This window comes from Balaenoptera physalus, assembly GCF_965194825.1.
Source record: "Balaenoptera physalus genome assembly, chromosome: 16".
Lineage (NCBI taxonomy): Eukaryota > Metazoa > Chordata > Mammalia > Artiodactyla > Balaenopteridae > Balaenoptera > Balaenoptera physalus.
Genome location: NC_138898.1, coordinates 70,327,739 through 70,340,157, shown reverse-complemented (window position 1 = coordinate 70,340,157; position 12,419 = coordinate 70,327,739). Strand labels below are relative to the sequence as shown.

Sequence of the window (12,419 nt, the reverse complement as noted above, 5' to 3'; positions counted from 1 at the left end):
AATTGAGCCAACTTTTTCCAAACTTAGAGAGACATGCCTTAGTCTTTGTTGACAGTTCTTTTTATACTGGAAAGGGCAGAGACAGTGCCTCTTAATTCTTAGCTTTGAGTTTTAGTTGAGAAATGTGGAGAACAACAGAACTCTTACTAAGCATCATTTTTATATATATATATATATATATATATATATATATATATATATATATGATATATACATATATGTATACATATACATATATATAGGATTAAGACACATACACATATACATATGTATGTATGTATGGGTACATATATGCACATATATATTTCCTTTTAAAACATGAATTGGTTCATACTACACATACCTCACTTTGATTTTTTTCCCCAGTTTCCAATGTATCTTGTAAATCTTTCCATATTAACACACTTAGATATAATAAGGTATCTCTCGGATCCTGGGAAATCAGTAAATGGTGACTGGAGATACTTCAAAGCCAACTGACCAACACAAAAAGCCTGGGCCTTAAACTCAATTCTGGTTTGATAAAAATTACCCTCATCAAACCTTCCAATTAGCAACAGCTATAACAAAACAGCAGCAGCTAACATTTATTGAATATTTTTATCTGAGACTGGCATGAATTATTCAATACTCACAATGACCTATAAGGTATATATTATAGCTATTCCCATTTTACAGATGAGGAACACGAAGTTCAGAGCAGTTAACTTTCCCAAGGTCATAAGGCTAGCAAAGTAGTGGAGTTAGTATTTAAACCCAAGACTGTTTGACTTTCAAAGTGTGTTCCCAATCAGTTTGTCTCTCTGTTCATCTGTACACTGAATGCTGTATTCTAATTGACTTCCCTTCGATTTTTTTAAAAAAATTATTCATTTATTTATTTATTTGGCTGTGCTGGTTCTTAGTTGTGGCATGTGGGATCTTTGTTGTGGCATGCAGGATCTTTAGTTGCAGCATGTGGGATCTTTAGTTGCAGCATGTGGGATCTAACTGCCTGACCAGGGATTGAACCCAGGCCCCCTGCATTGGGAGCATGGAGTCAACTGCTGGACCACCAAGGAAGTTCCAACTTCCCTCCAATTTTTAATTTAAATACAAATTATTCAAACTGAGTACTCATGTAGATCATTCTTATTTGGCCTCATCTGTGCTAAAAGATCCTCTATACCTGAGTTACCCTGGGCTCTTAAATATTGGGTTGGCCAAAAAGTTCATTCAGGTTTTTCCATAACATTTTACTTTGGCCAACCCAATACATACTATACCTACTCTGAATTTATACTTCTTGCATTAGTGTATTATTCAAGACTAGTGTTATGCATTGGTGGAATGTGCAGTTCATAGTATGATTTGAATTGCAAATAGAAACATTTCTAAGTTATAACACTGCCTGAGATTCTACCATTAGGGATTCATTCTTAGGAGCATTGATTAAAGTGGAAGTAAGGGGCTTTCCTGGTGTTGCAGTGGTTAAGAATCTGCCTGCCAATGCAGGGGACACGGGTTCAAGCCCTGGTCCGGGAAGATCCCACATGCCACAGAGCAACTAAGCCCGTGCACCACAACTACTGAGGCTGCACTCTAGAACCTGTGAGCCACAACTACTGAGCCCACGTGCCACAACTACTGAGCCTGTGCTCTGCAACAGGAGAGGCCACCACAATGAGAAGCACCACCTACCACAGCCAGGAGTAGCCCCCACTCGCTGCAACTAGAGAGAGCCCATGCACAGCAACGAAGACCCAATGCAGCCAAAAATAAAAATAAATTAAATAATAAAGTAGAAGTAAGAAGCAGGAGGGGGATCTAGAAATACTCAAAGAAGTAGAACTAAATAATAAAACAACTAAATTTAAACGTAGATTATTCAACAAAATCTCAAATGAGTAGGGAGAAAGTACTCATGAAACGTCAGGAAAAGTTTTAAGAAGATTCATACATGTATAGGGTATAAAATTGGAGAAGAAAATCGGAGAAAAAAAGATTCATTCACTTTTGCCTTCAAGAACCTAGGTCCACAAAATGCAAAATTTGCCTTAGAGAAGCATACCTGTCAAAATTGAGACTCCAGCAATGGTGGGATGAAGCAAACTGGGGGAGGCCAGGATCAGGAGTTATGAACACCCAGTAGGGCTGAGTGAAGGGGCACATAGGAGCAAAGAGCCAGGCCAAATGTGGTTCTCCAGGGATAGACCCAAGTTCACATGCATTCAAATTTAGGTTCCAGCTTGTGGGATGAGGCTGTTGGACATCTTTCTTAAATAGCTTGCGGGTGTGAAAGTGCAAGTGTGACACAAGCGCTGTCAGCCAAGGAGACAAATCCAGTGAAACACCTGGGGTGTCATTCAATCAAATATTGGCAGGAGCCAATTGGCAGAGGTAAGGGCATGCAGGTGTTATGTATTTTATCTTATTTTACTTTGCACTATTTTATTTTTTGATTTATTTCCCCTCTAGCTTCTTTCCTAAAAGGATTAAATTTAACTTTCAATAAGTTACACATACAAAAGAACCACTGAAATAAGAGATTAAGAGATAAATAATGAATTTAGGAGACTGGATTGGGGAATGGATACTAGTGCCAAAAAAAAAAAAAAATCTAGGCTTCGATGAGCCACAACTGTTTTCAAGTCCACATTGGTTGAACAGTAACTATGAGCTTAACACTTGTCATGCCTGACCTTAATGAACTTTCCCAGTAACCCATGATGTGGGTATTATCATTTCCATTAAATTTTTTTTCCATTAAAGTCAATGAAGAAACTTGACTTAGGTAACTTGCTCGGACTCCCACAGCCTGGACATGGCAGAACTGGGATTTGAACTTGATTCGACTTTAGAATTTGGGCTCTTAAATCTTACATGATACCAACTCTGAAGGTGGCAGGTGTTGAGCAATCAAGTCAGGAGGATACTGGGGTTCAGCATCAGAACATCTATTATCTGAAGATGCTGGGTATCAAGAGAATAAGGCAGGAAACCCTGGATGGATAGCGAGGTCAGAACATGAAGGGTATCTAAGAGTGTTGTGTTCAGGGCCAGAACGGATTCTGTACTGAGCATACAAGTATAAGTTAAATGGTAGTAACTTTGAAGGTTAGGAAGAGAAAGCAAAAGGAAATTTAGAATGTCTTACACCAACCCCTCACTTGTTGGACTGTAAGCCCTCCTGAATATGTGAAGCAAATAGGTTAGTTAGAATAAAAGGCAAATTCCTCAGAGCACCATTATACACTCCACAAGATGTCAAGTGCCACTTTCTATAATGTCAACATTTCTTCTTTATAAAACACAAATACAGGAGCCACAAGAGGGGTTTACAAGCCACATCATAGAGCCCTTAGTGCCCAGTGATAGATATTAGTCCACTGACCATGATTGGTGCCCTAAGGAGGTGAAAGTTCATATAAGCAGAAACTGTGTACAATTGTGTTTCCAGCATTGCCAAGGAAATCTCTCTCTAAATGATATAATGATGTCATAGTCATGAAGAAAAAAACGAAAAAGAATAAAGAAAAATCAAGAATAAACACAGGCTGAGTTATTTAGAGCTGGATTAAGGGCCTCGTTCAGAAGAAAGTGGAAGTGTCATGTGAAGTTGCCACGGGATGAGGGGGAAATTTATATAATTCTGATATCTAGACTGGGGGTTGGAAGTTTGCATATTTTTCTCACCTAATAGGGTTTCTCCCAGCATAGCAAACGTGAAATACAACAGAGTTTGGTTTTCAAGTTTGCCTCCTGATTTGCCTCCATACCTCCAGCATGTAGGACTCAAATATGCTTAGGGGTCAAACTATATATCTTAACTTTTATCTGTATGCTAACTTCTAAGATCATAACGACAGAGGGTAGTGTATGGGCAACTGAAATTCACCTAGTGAAAGAGAGGTTCTGGTGGAGACCAATGCCCTTTTCCAGCTTCTCTGACACGGTTTAATGGGATCAGGACTGGGGCGTACTTTCCCTTTCAACAGCGTGAGTCTTAACCTTTTTTGTTTATTGAACATTTTTTGGGTGGAATTCAATTCAAAAACATTTTCGAGCACCTACTATGGGCCAGGCACTATGCTAGGCACTGAGGATGAAAAGAAAAAAGTTTTCCAGCCAGCTCTATGCCTCCTGACACCGCAGCAACGCCAGTGTAATAAGACTGCCTTTCACAAGCAACTCAGGACCTCCAGAAATATATGCTATGCAATCTCCACAGATGACACTCTGAAAAGTAAAGGTGGAAGCAAAGATGAAAGAAAAAATGAGATGGTGATAAGATTTTTGGAAATAATGGTAAATCTGGGGTTAGAATCAAAGATTATTGAATCTCAGTTCAGTGCCCCTTTTGCAGATTACCTCCTCTAGGATTTGTAGTAACTGAAATCTGGCAACAACTTTGTACCTGAGGAGTAGTTGGGGGTAAGTGTGGGGAGCACTTACTCCCCCTGAACGCATTCTTCAAGAGTGGCATCTTTTCAATGATTTTTAAAAGATAATATATTAACATGATAGTTGCTGAGACTAGGGATAAAACCCCAGAGAAAGCAGTGTGACAAACCACCATTCTTGGTTGTAAGTCACATTAGAAACATATTCCTGCAAATTTAGGCTGAAAAGTTGGGAAGCTGACAGAATTATAGGGTAGGCTGGAGGAACAGGTGCCAAGGATGGTTGCAGAATCTAGGAAGCTTGAACTGGCATTAACGTTCTGGAAAGTGCCACTACCGCCACTTTTGGAATGGCTGCAAAGCCGCTGATACTGGACGCGCAAAGCCACCTCCACCTGCGGCAGGCCACTTCTCCAGGGAAACACCTTCTTCCGGGGTTGAGGTGAAAGCCAGTGCCTGTCAATCCTGGCGAGGGGCGGGCCTCACGCCACCTCTAGGCAGCCTGCCGCCCACCGGCTTTAGGACCCGGCGGAGCCGGGAATGAGGCTTGGAGGAGGGACTAGGGGAGGTCATCGCGCACACCTGACGTAATCAGCCCGCGCCAGCAGAGGTGAGGGCGCGAAGGTCTTCGAGAAGCACGTTTCTCGCTTGCCTCAGCTCTCACCTACCATGGCGTCCCCCGTCCAGCAGTCTCCTCAGCCTAGCGGCGGGAAGCGCAAAGGCAAGGCTCAGTACGTGCACGCCAAACGGGCTCGGCGCTGCGATGGCGGCGGGCCCCGGCAGCTGGAGCCTGGGCTACAGGGCATTCTCATCACCTGTAACATGAACGAGCGCAAGTGCGTGGAGGAGGCCTACAGCCTGCTCAACGAATACGGCGACGACATGTATGGTCCAGAAAAGGTACCGGCCTCGGGGAGGGCGGGCCAGCAGGCCTTTGTGGGAGGAGGGAAGGGTGGCAGGCCGGCTACCTGTATACGCATGCGCGAGGTTGGCCGCTTGAGTGGCGGTGAGGGGGCGTGTCCTCGCCTCCGTGTCCTCCCCGCCCTCCCCGCCCTCCCCGCCACCCCGCAAGGTCTCGGCTCCCGACCCCTACCCGGTCTTGTGCTTCAGTGCTTGCACTTCGGGCTTTTGTTCCCCATCATTAATCACGGTTGCTCCCATGTATAGATTGCTTCCTGCGGTTCAGGCGTTGTTTCTGAAGCTCTTTCAGAAACATTTACTTCTCATCGTAGCTTTGTGAAGTATTGCTCACCAGGACACTGAGGTTGAAGTAGGTTAGGTACTAGCTGGTCCAAGTTCACAAGGGCACACTTCATTCGTCGTTAAGGTTTTTGCCATATCTTACCACCATTTGAACATTATGGCTGTAGTAATGTGTTTGTCCTAAGCAATAGCATCTCTAAAATAGTGTTTTTAGTACTTACTAGTTCTAGTTACTTCTCAAATGCATATAAAAATACATTTCAAAAAGTAAGAACTTTTTGAAACAATACTGTATAAAGTCTCATTGTCCCATTTTGGAAATAATTATATTATTGGCTTAGGATTTGGACCAATACACACATGCACACCCCAAGGAATTAAATGGAGGAGCATAGTACAGAGGGCATTTAAATTCAGGTACTGTCATTTACTAGCTCAGGGGATGGGCATGTTATTAATTCTGCTGAGCTAGATAAAAAAGAGAATAATGATAGGACTTCAGAAGGTTGGCTAAAAAAATTGCATATGTACATAAAATAACATCCTGGTATACAATAAAATCTCCACAAATGTGTAAAATTACCATTAGTGCCTGATTGGCAATCCCATTAGTGGAGCAGAGTGGGCAACAAGTGCATGTCTTGTCTACACCGACAGCTTGAGCAAGTTCTTGAACTATTTCAGTAGAAGAGGAGTAAGGATTTTTAACTTCGTAACTATTTGGTTCAATCTCATGAAAGGAGAGTGTCATATCAGGTGCAATCATATCTGTTGATAGGATTAAGGTCCACCCTGAAATGATTCATCTGATGAGCACATTTCCCTCTGCCCCAGACTGTCAAGATGCTTTAGAAAACATTGTCAAGTGATATGTACCACAGTCTGAGAGAACTCCCTTCTTCCTCCACATTTTGGAGGGAATGGTGTCTGAATAAGAAGCTTTATTGTCAATATTGAATCATCTGCCACTGGGGGTTTCAACATGAGTAGTTAATTAAGAGCTTTTAACATAAGCTGTTGTGGCATTTCTGCTCATTAGTTTTATGCAAACAGTTTGCAGACAAGGATCAGCAACCCTCTGGAAGTGAGGGAGAAGATGATGATGTGGAGGCCGCCTTGAAGAAAGAAGTTGGTGACATTAAGGCATCTACAGAGATGAGGCTGAGAAGATTCCAGTCAGTGGAGAGTGGAGCAAATAATGTAGTCTTCATCAGGACACTTGGGATAGGTGTGTCTGACTAATACATTTTAAGATTTATTGATCCTGTAATATCTGGACACCTGTTCTCCGAGAACACTGCCTAGAAAATGGCTTCATGGGCATGGCTCAGTTAATCATTTGATTGCATCCTCTCTACACTGTTAGCACTAGGCATATGGAGAGGTAGAATGGGGTGGTGGACATAGGGCTTAGGAGTGGAAACCTGGCTTTGCCACTTTATCTGTATGTAACTTTAGGCAAAACAAGAATACACGGTTCTGTCTAAAAGGAGCAGCTGCTACTCAACCCCAGGCAGTTTGGAATGGCTCCAGCCATTTGGGAATGTAGTCTTAGGAGAGCCAGACCTTCTGATTTTTCAAAAGAAGTTGGAAATCTGGAGAAGTTTCTAGGTTTTTAAATGTAGCTAACTACTTTAAAAATATTGAAAACACTGAGCAGCCCAAAACAGACTCGTATATAGTCAGGATGCCTCCTGAGTACTACATTATGATCTTGTGCGTTCATGGCTCTGGGGCTCCTCTGAAGTCTGAAATCTAGACTTCTGTACAAACTTAGCTAATGGATTGATTAAATCTTTTTAAGTGACTTGCAGATTTTTGTTTTGTTTTTGTAAAAAAGCATGTACTATTTAATGTTTATTACTTGGATAGTTGCTGCTGATACAGGAAAACAACAGCATGGTGTTGCCGTCAGATAAATTAGACATCACAAATAAGTTAACTCCAGTGTCTTCAAGAACAATTGTTTTTGATAAAAGCAGAGTTAAAATATGAGATACAGTATTAATACAGAGTAGGCACCAAAGAAATATTAATTGGGAAAAATGGTTGGTTAAACTTGTTTAAAATTCATTATAATGATTTTTTCTACTCTACTGTCAATTTATGTCACTGCCAATGAAAATTCATTTTAGAGAGTTTGAAGAGTTTAAAATGTCTGAGAACTTTTAAACTTACCTGTTTGTTCTGTGCTGATTTTTTCTTTTTATTTTAGAACCTGAGAAATTGGTGCATCATATTCTCCAAGATATATACAAAACCAAGAAGAAGAAGACTCGGGTTATTCTACGAATGTTACCCATCTCAGGCACATGCAAGGCTTTCTTAGAAGACATGAAAAAATATGCAGAAACATTTTTGGAACCCTGGTTTAAAGCTCCAAACAAAGGGACATTTCAGATTGTATATAAATCTCGAAATAACAGTCACATGAATAGAGAAGAAGTTATCAAAGAATTGGCAGGTATGTTTCTCTTAGTGATTTTACATAGGTGTGCCATGGTAAATACTTGTTTATAAGATTTTTTTTTTTGAGATTTAAGGCTTACATTTTTGAGTGTAGAACAAGTATACTAAAATGCACTTAAATAATATCAAACCTAACTTTTCAATATGTTGGGTATGAAATTTTTTTGGTAGTTAGATACTAAAGTCTTTTCCAAATCAAGATTGAATTTTCTTTGGGGAAAAAGGTGCTCTTGTTAAATGTCTCAGGATTTTATTTGTATTTATTTATTGAAAGCATTCAGGGAATTTGATGGAAGTCCATGTAGAAGAGTGGACTAGTATATACATATTGTTTTAACAAATTCTAAATAGGAGGAGATGAAAGATTGTTTTTGTATCCGCCAAGCTTAAAGGTATCCTTCTTAGCCTGTTTTCCTGTTATTTTTGTTACAGGAATAGTAGGCAGCCTCAATTCGGAAAATAAAGTAGATCTTACCAATCCACAATACACAGTGGTAGTAGAAATCATTAAAGCTGTCTGTTGCCTGAGTGTTGTGAAAGATTACACATTGTTCAGAAAATACAATCTCCAGGAGGTGGTGAAGAGTGCCAAGGACTCGTCACAGCTTAACCCAAAGCAGGCAGCGCTAACAGGAAATGGGAAAGAAGCTAAATTGGAATCTGGTGACAAATCAAATCAAAATGACCCAGCAGAAGGAAAAAATAACCAGCAGGTGGTACCAGAGGATAGTGAGGAGCTGGGTCAGACAGAACCAATATCTGAGACACATGAGGTGAGTGAGGGGGCCGCTAAACCTGAACTTGCAAGTCAAGTCACAGAAGGATCTGAGACACATGTGGTGAGTGAGGGGGCCGCTAAACCTGAACTTGCAAGTCAAGTCACAGAAGGATCTGAGACACATGTGGTGAGTGAGGGGACCGCTAAACCTGAACTTGCAAGTCAAGTCACAGAAGGATCTGAGTCACATGAAAATGACCTCTCATAGGAAAAAAAACGTTTGGTGTTGGAGGTGGATTTCTCAACTGCGGTTCTGTGGGATGTTGCTGGGATTCTATATAAAATTGTTACTAAAAATATTGTTTTTGAGTTTGTGTGCTGCATAATGCTGTACTCACAATAATTGAGCAGCCCCGTTAATAGTTTTGTTAGAGATCTTTCAGCCCTATATGGCAGTGTGCATTTGGTTGAGCTAGAAGAGGCTATGGATAAATTGGTGAATGCTACTGCACAGAGCGGAGGGTAGGGGGAGGGTGATGTTGGCCTCTCCCTCTTGATTACCTTCCCCACTCCCCCGCTTCTGCACTGTCAGCTGACTTACGGGAGTGAGCAAGCTCTGTGAAATCGAAACTCAGAGGGAAATTTTCATTCTAAGGAAGGAATTTTTGCATTTTGCAACTCAGCTGTCCCCAGCCACCTTGTAAATATTGCAAAAACATGGGCCATATAGGTTAGAAGTATATTGTTTTGTGAAGTTTTTGTACTTTTTGTGATTTTCTTGTTTAGTTTTTATGCCCCGCCCGCCTTTTTCTTTGGCCGCTCCGCGACGCATGTGGGATCCTAGTTCGCCAACCAGGGATCGCACCCGCGCTCCCTGCAGTGGAAGCTATGCCCATTTTTATGTTTTCATAACATTTGTTACAACCAAATCTGACGGTGCAGTGCTGCAGTTTTTGGAGGCAAGGTGTGAGATAGAAGTGTTCATTCTAGGAATACAATTAGAGATATTTCTGATGAGGTTAGTTATGAAGAATTAGTCTTCTGAGTTATTACAGTATACTAGTGCAGCAAGGCACGCAAATTCTTTACAATGTAAGCTACTTTACAATGTAAATGGACTTATTATTCAAGCTGTTCCATTCCATATCCTTTGTGAAATGCAACTTACAAACCAAACATTTGCTTCAGCAGTTGTAACTATAAATCATAGCTCCTTGACAAATAAAGATGATTATTTTAATGGCTTTGGAATATCAAGACAGTAAAGCTTTTGTTCAAAAAATCACATTCAGTGAAAAGGTTTAGGAAGCAAATTATGTAGTAGCAGAACTTTTTCCAGGAAAGAAAAATTCACATAGTTGGTAAGAATCTAACAGTACCAACATTAAAATGCTAGGTCAAGGAGCAGTACAAGAAATTAAAAAGATTTTTCTCTCAATGTAATAAATTGACTTATGTCACATGATGCTAAAGAGGTTTTGTTTAAAAGCAGCAGCAGTTGCTGATGAATCAACAGATTTCATGAATATTTGTCATGCTGTAGCATTTGTAAGATTTGTAAATGATGAGGAAATTCAAGGAAACTTTTGCCTGCTAGGAGCCTCCCAAAACAATGGTCAGTATAAATTTAGTAGGTTTTCATATCTGAAAAACAATAGTCTGTCATCTGTACTCCTGGTGCCCCATCAGTGGCTGGCTCCATGACAAGTTTTGCCTCATTTTAATAAAAGAAAATCCTGACGTTGATGTTATAGCACACTGCTTTCTTCACAGAGAAGTGCTGATATTAAAAACTTGGAGATGAAATGAAGAAAGTTTTAAATAATGCTACAAAAATGGTTAACTTAATTAAAGATCCATTTTATGCAAGAATGTTTAAAAAAAAAAACTAAAACCTGAACAAAGAGCACATAAATCTCCTACATACAGAAATCCAGTACTTATCAGAGGAAGAGTTCTCCACAGGATATTTGAGTTGAAAGGTGAATTACCAGTAAATTATAAGTACAATAAAATACTAGGCTAGATTTTGCTAAATGCTTTGAAGACGAAGAATGGCTACAGAAACTAGTCTATTTAGGAGACATTTTTTCATTGCAAGAACAAATGACCAGTTTTCCGCAAGGGCCTGGAGAAAGATATTTTTTCTTAAAAGTGACAGGAGTCTTAGATTAAAAGAAACTGACTCTTTGGAATAATTACATTGCATAAGGCACTCTTGAAATGTTTCCACAGCCACTTGGGTTTGAGAATGAAGAAAGCAACAAGTCTCAGGCCTTATTTAAACTCCTCTTGCAGAACTGCAAAACCAAATTAAATAACATTTCCCCTCCTTTTCCCAACACTGGTGTGTGACTGGGTGAGGAACCCTTTCGCAAAATCTCAGCCTGGGATTTTTTCACTGAGAGAAGAGGAAGAACTCAGAGTCCTCTTCTGACAGTTCTGGATTTCTGTGAAACAAGAGTGTCTTTCAACTTAGTGCTCACACTCATATACATTGAAGATCCCCTTAATTTGAAAGTTTTTTCAAGGGTTCCGCCAGGGTAAAACTGAAAAAAGATGGAAGAGACAGACACCAAAGAGGGCTGCAAAATTAAATGTCCGGATTGAGAATACTAAGGGGTCGTGAAATTAGCTTTTGGAGTTGGATTTTAGTAAGTTTTAACAAGTTCGGAAGTATTGTAAGTGTTAAGTCTTCCTGCACCAATGGCTATGTTTGTTTATTGGCTAGTGAACATGGAAATATATTTTTATCCTCCTGGCTAGTGGTCCTGCCGGTAAAACGAAGGATTTGGGAGGAGCAAAGAGAATAGAAAGGGCCTTGCTGGTGCAGATGAGGCTGGAACTTCCTTATATATCTTTAGATATTTAGAATGTTAACTCTTAACAAGTTGAAGTTATCTTGAAAGGATGATAGGAGCATTGTAACTATCATTGGGGGAACACGGATGATAGGATTTTGGTGCCTTCATCAGACTTTTTCCAAGACAAAGATAACTTTTATTTTGATAGTACAAGACTCTGGGAATAAAATTGGCTGTATGCTTACAGAATGTACGTACAACCGTCTGGAACTGGGTTCCTTTTATTTTTTGAAAGCTGCTACTCTACAGAAAGATTTTGATTTAGTAGTTTGTTTTTAATCCTCTTTTGTATTTATTTTTACCAGTATTTGGTAAGACCTTAGTGTGACAAAAGCTATTCTTCCCCAAATGTAAGGTAGTACTGTGTTCTGTTGGAATCTGAATTCAGTCATTGAAAGATTTATTTTCAGGTTTACCAACTGTTTATTTTCACTGACATCTGAGCATGTTATTCTATAAATGACGAGATTCCAGGGTGGGAATTGAGTGCTTTTTGTCCTTTTAATTTTTATTTTAAAAAATTATGTCAGTTAAACTCCACTTCAGTGTTGTGGTTTAGTAAAACTTGTTTCGCTCTGTGGAGGAAAGAGTGTTAAATTTGATATTTTAAAACATGTTTCCCTTTAGTTAAACATGGTTTCTAAATGTTATTTTTACTTGTATTTTGCTTTTGGTATGGCCAGATATTCAGCTTGTTTTTCATAGTTTCTGATGTTTTCAGAAAAATCAAAATAAATTTGTTCCCTAAAGACTGGTGTTCTCTATCTCTCCTTTTTCTTTCTG

General features: G+C 39.8%; 1 protein-coding gene across 1 annotated transcript; it reads left to right on the top strand.

Annotated features, from left to right (window-relative positions):
- The first annotated feature begins 2,453 nt into the window (after positions 1-2,453).
- On the top strand, positions 2,454-12,387 carry THUMPD1 (THUMP domain 1 NAT10 acetyltransferase adaptor). Its single transcript, XM_082431114.1, has 4 exons — positions 2,454-5,282; positions 6,639-6,813; positions 7,801-8,049; positions 8,487-12,387. Exons 1-4 carry the CDS (start codon positions 5,052-5,054, stop codon positions 9,038-9,040), a joined length of 1,209 nt encoding a protein of 402 aa, XP_082287240.1. The 5' UTR covers positions 2,454-5,051; the 3' UTR covers positions 9,041-12,387.
- The last annotated feature ends 32 nt before the right edge of the window (positions 12,388-12,419 follow it).

Coding starts and splice junctions, on each gene's coding strand:
- THUMPD1 (XM_082431114.1), top strand. CDS start 5,052: ATGGCGTCCCCCGTCCAGCAGTCTCCTCAGCCTAGCGGCGGGAAGCGC. Junction 5,283..6,638: donor ACATGTATGGTCCAGAAAAG/GTACCGGCCTCG, acceptor TTATGCAAACAG/TTTGCAGACAAGGATCAGCA. Junction 8,050..8,486: donor AGTTATCAAAGAATTGGCAG/GTATGTTTCTCT, acceptor TTTTTGTTACAG/GAATAGTAGGCAGCCTCAAT.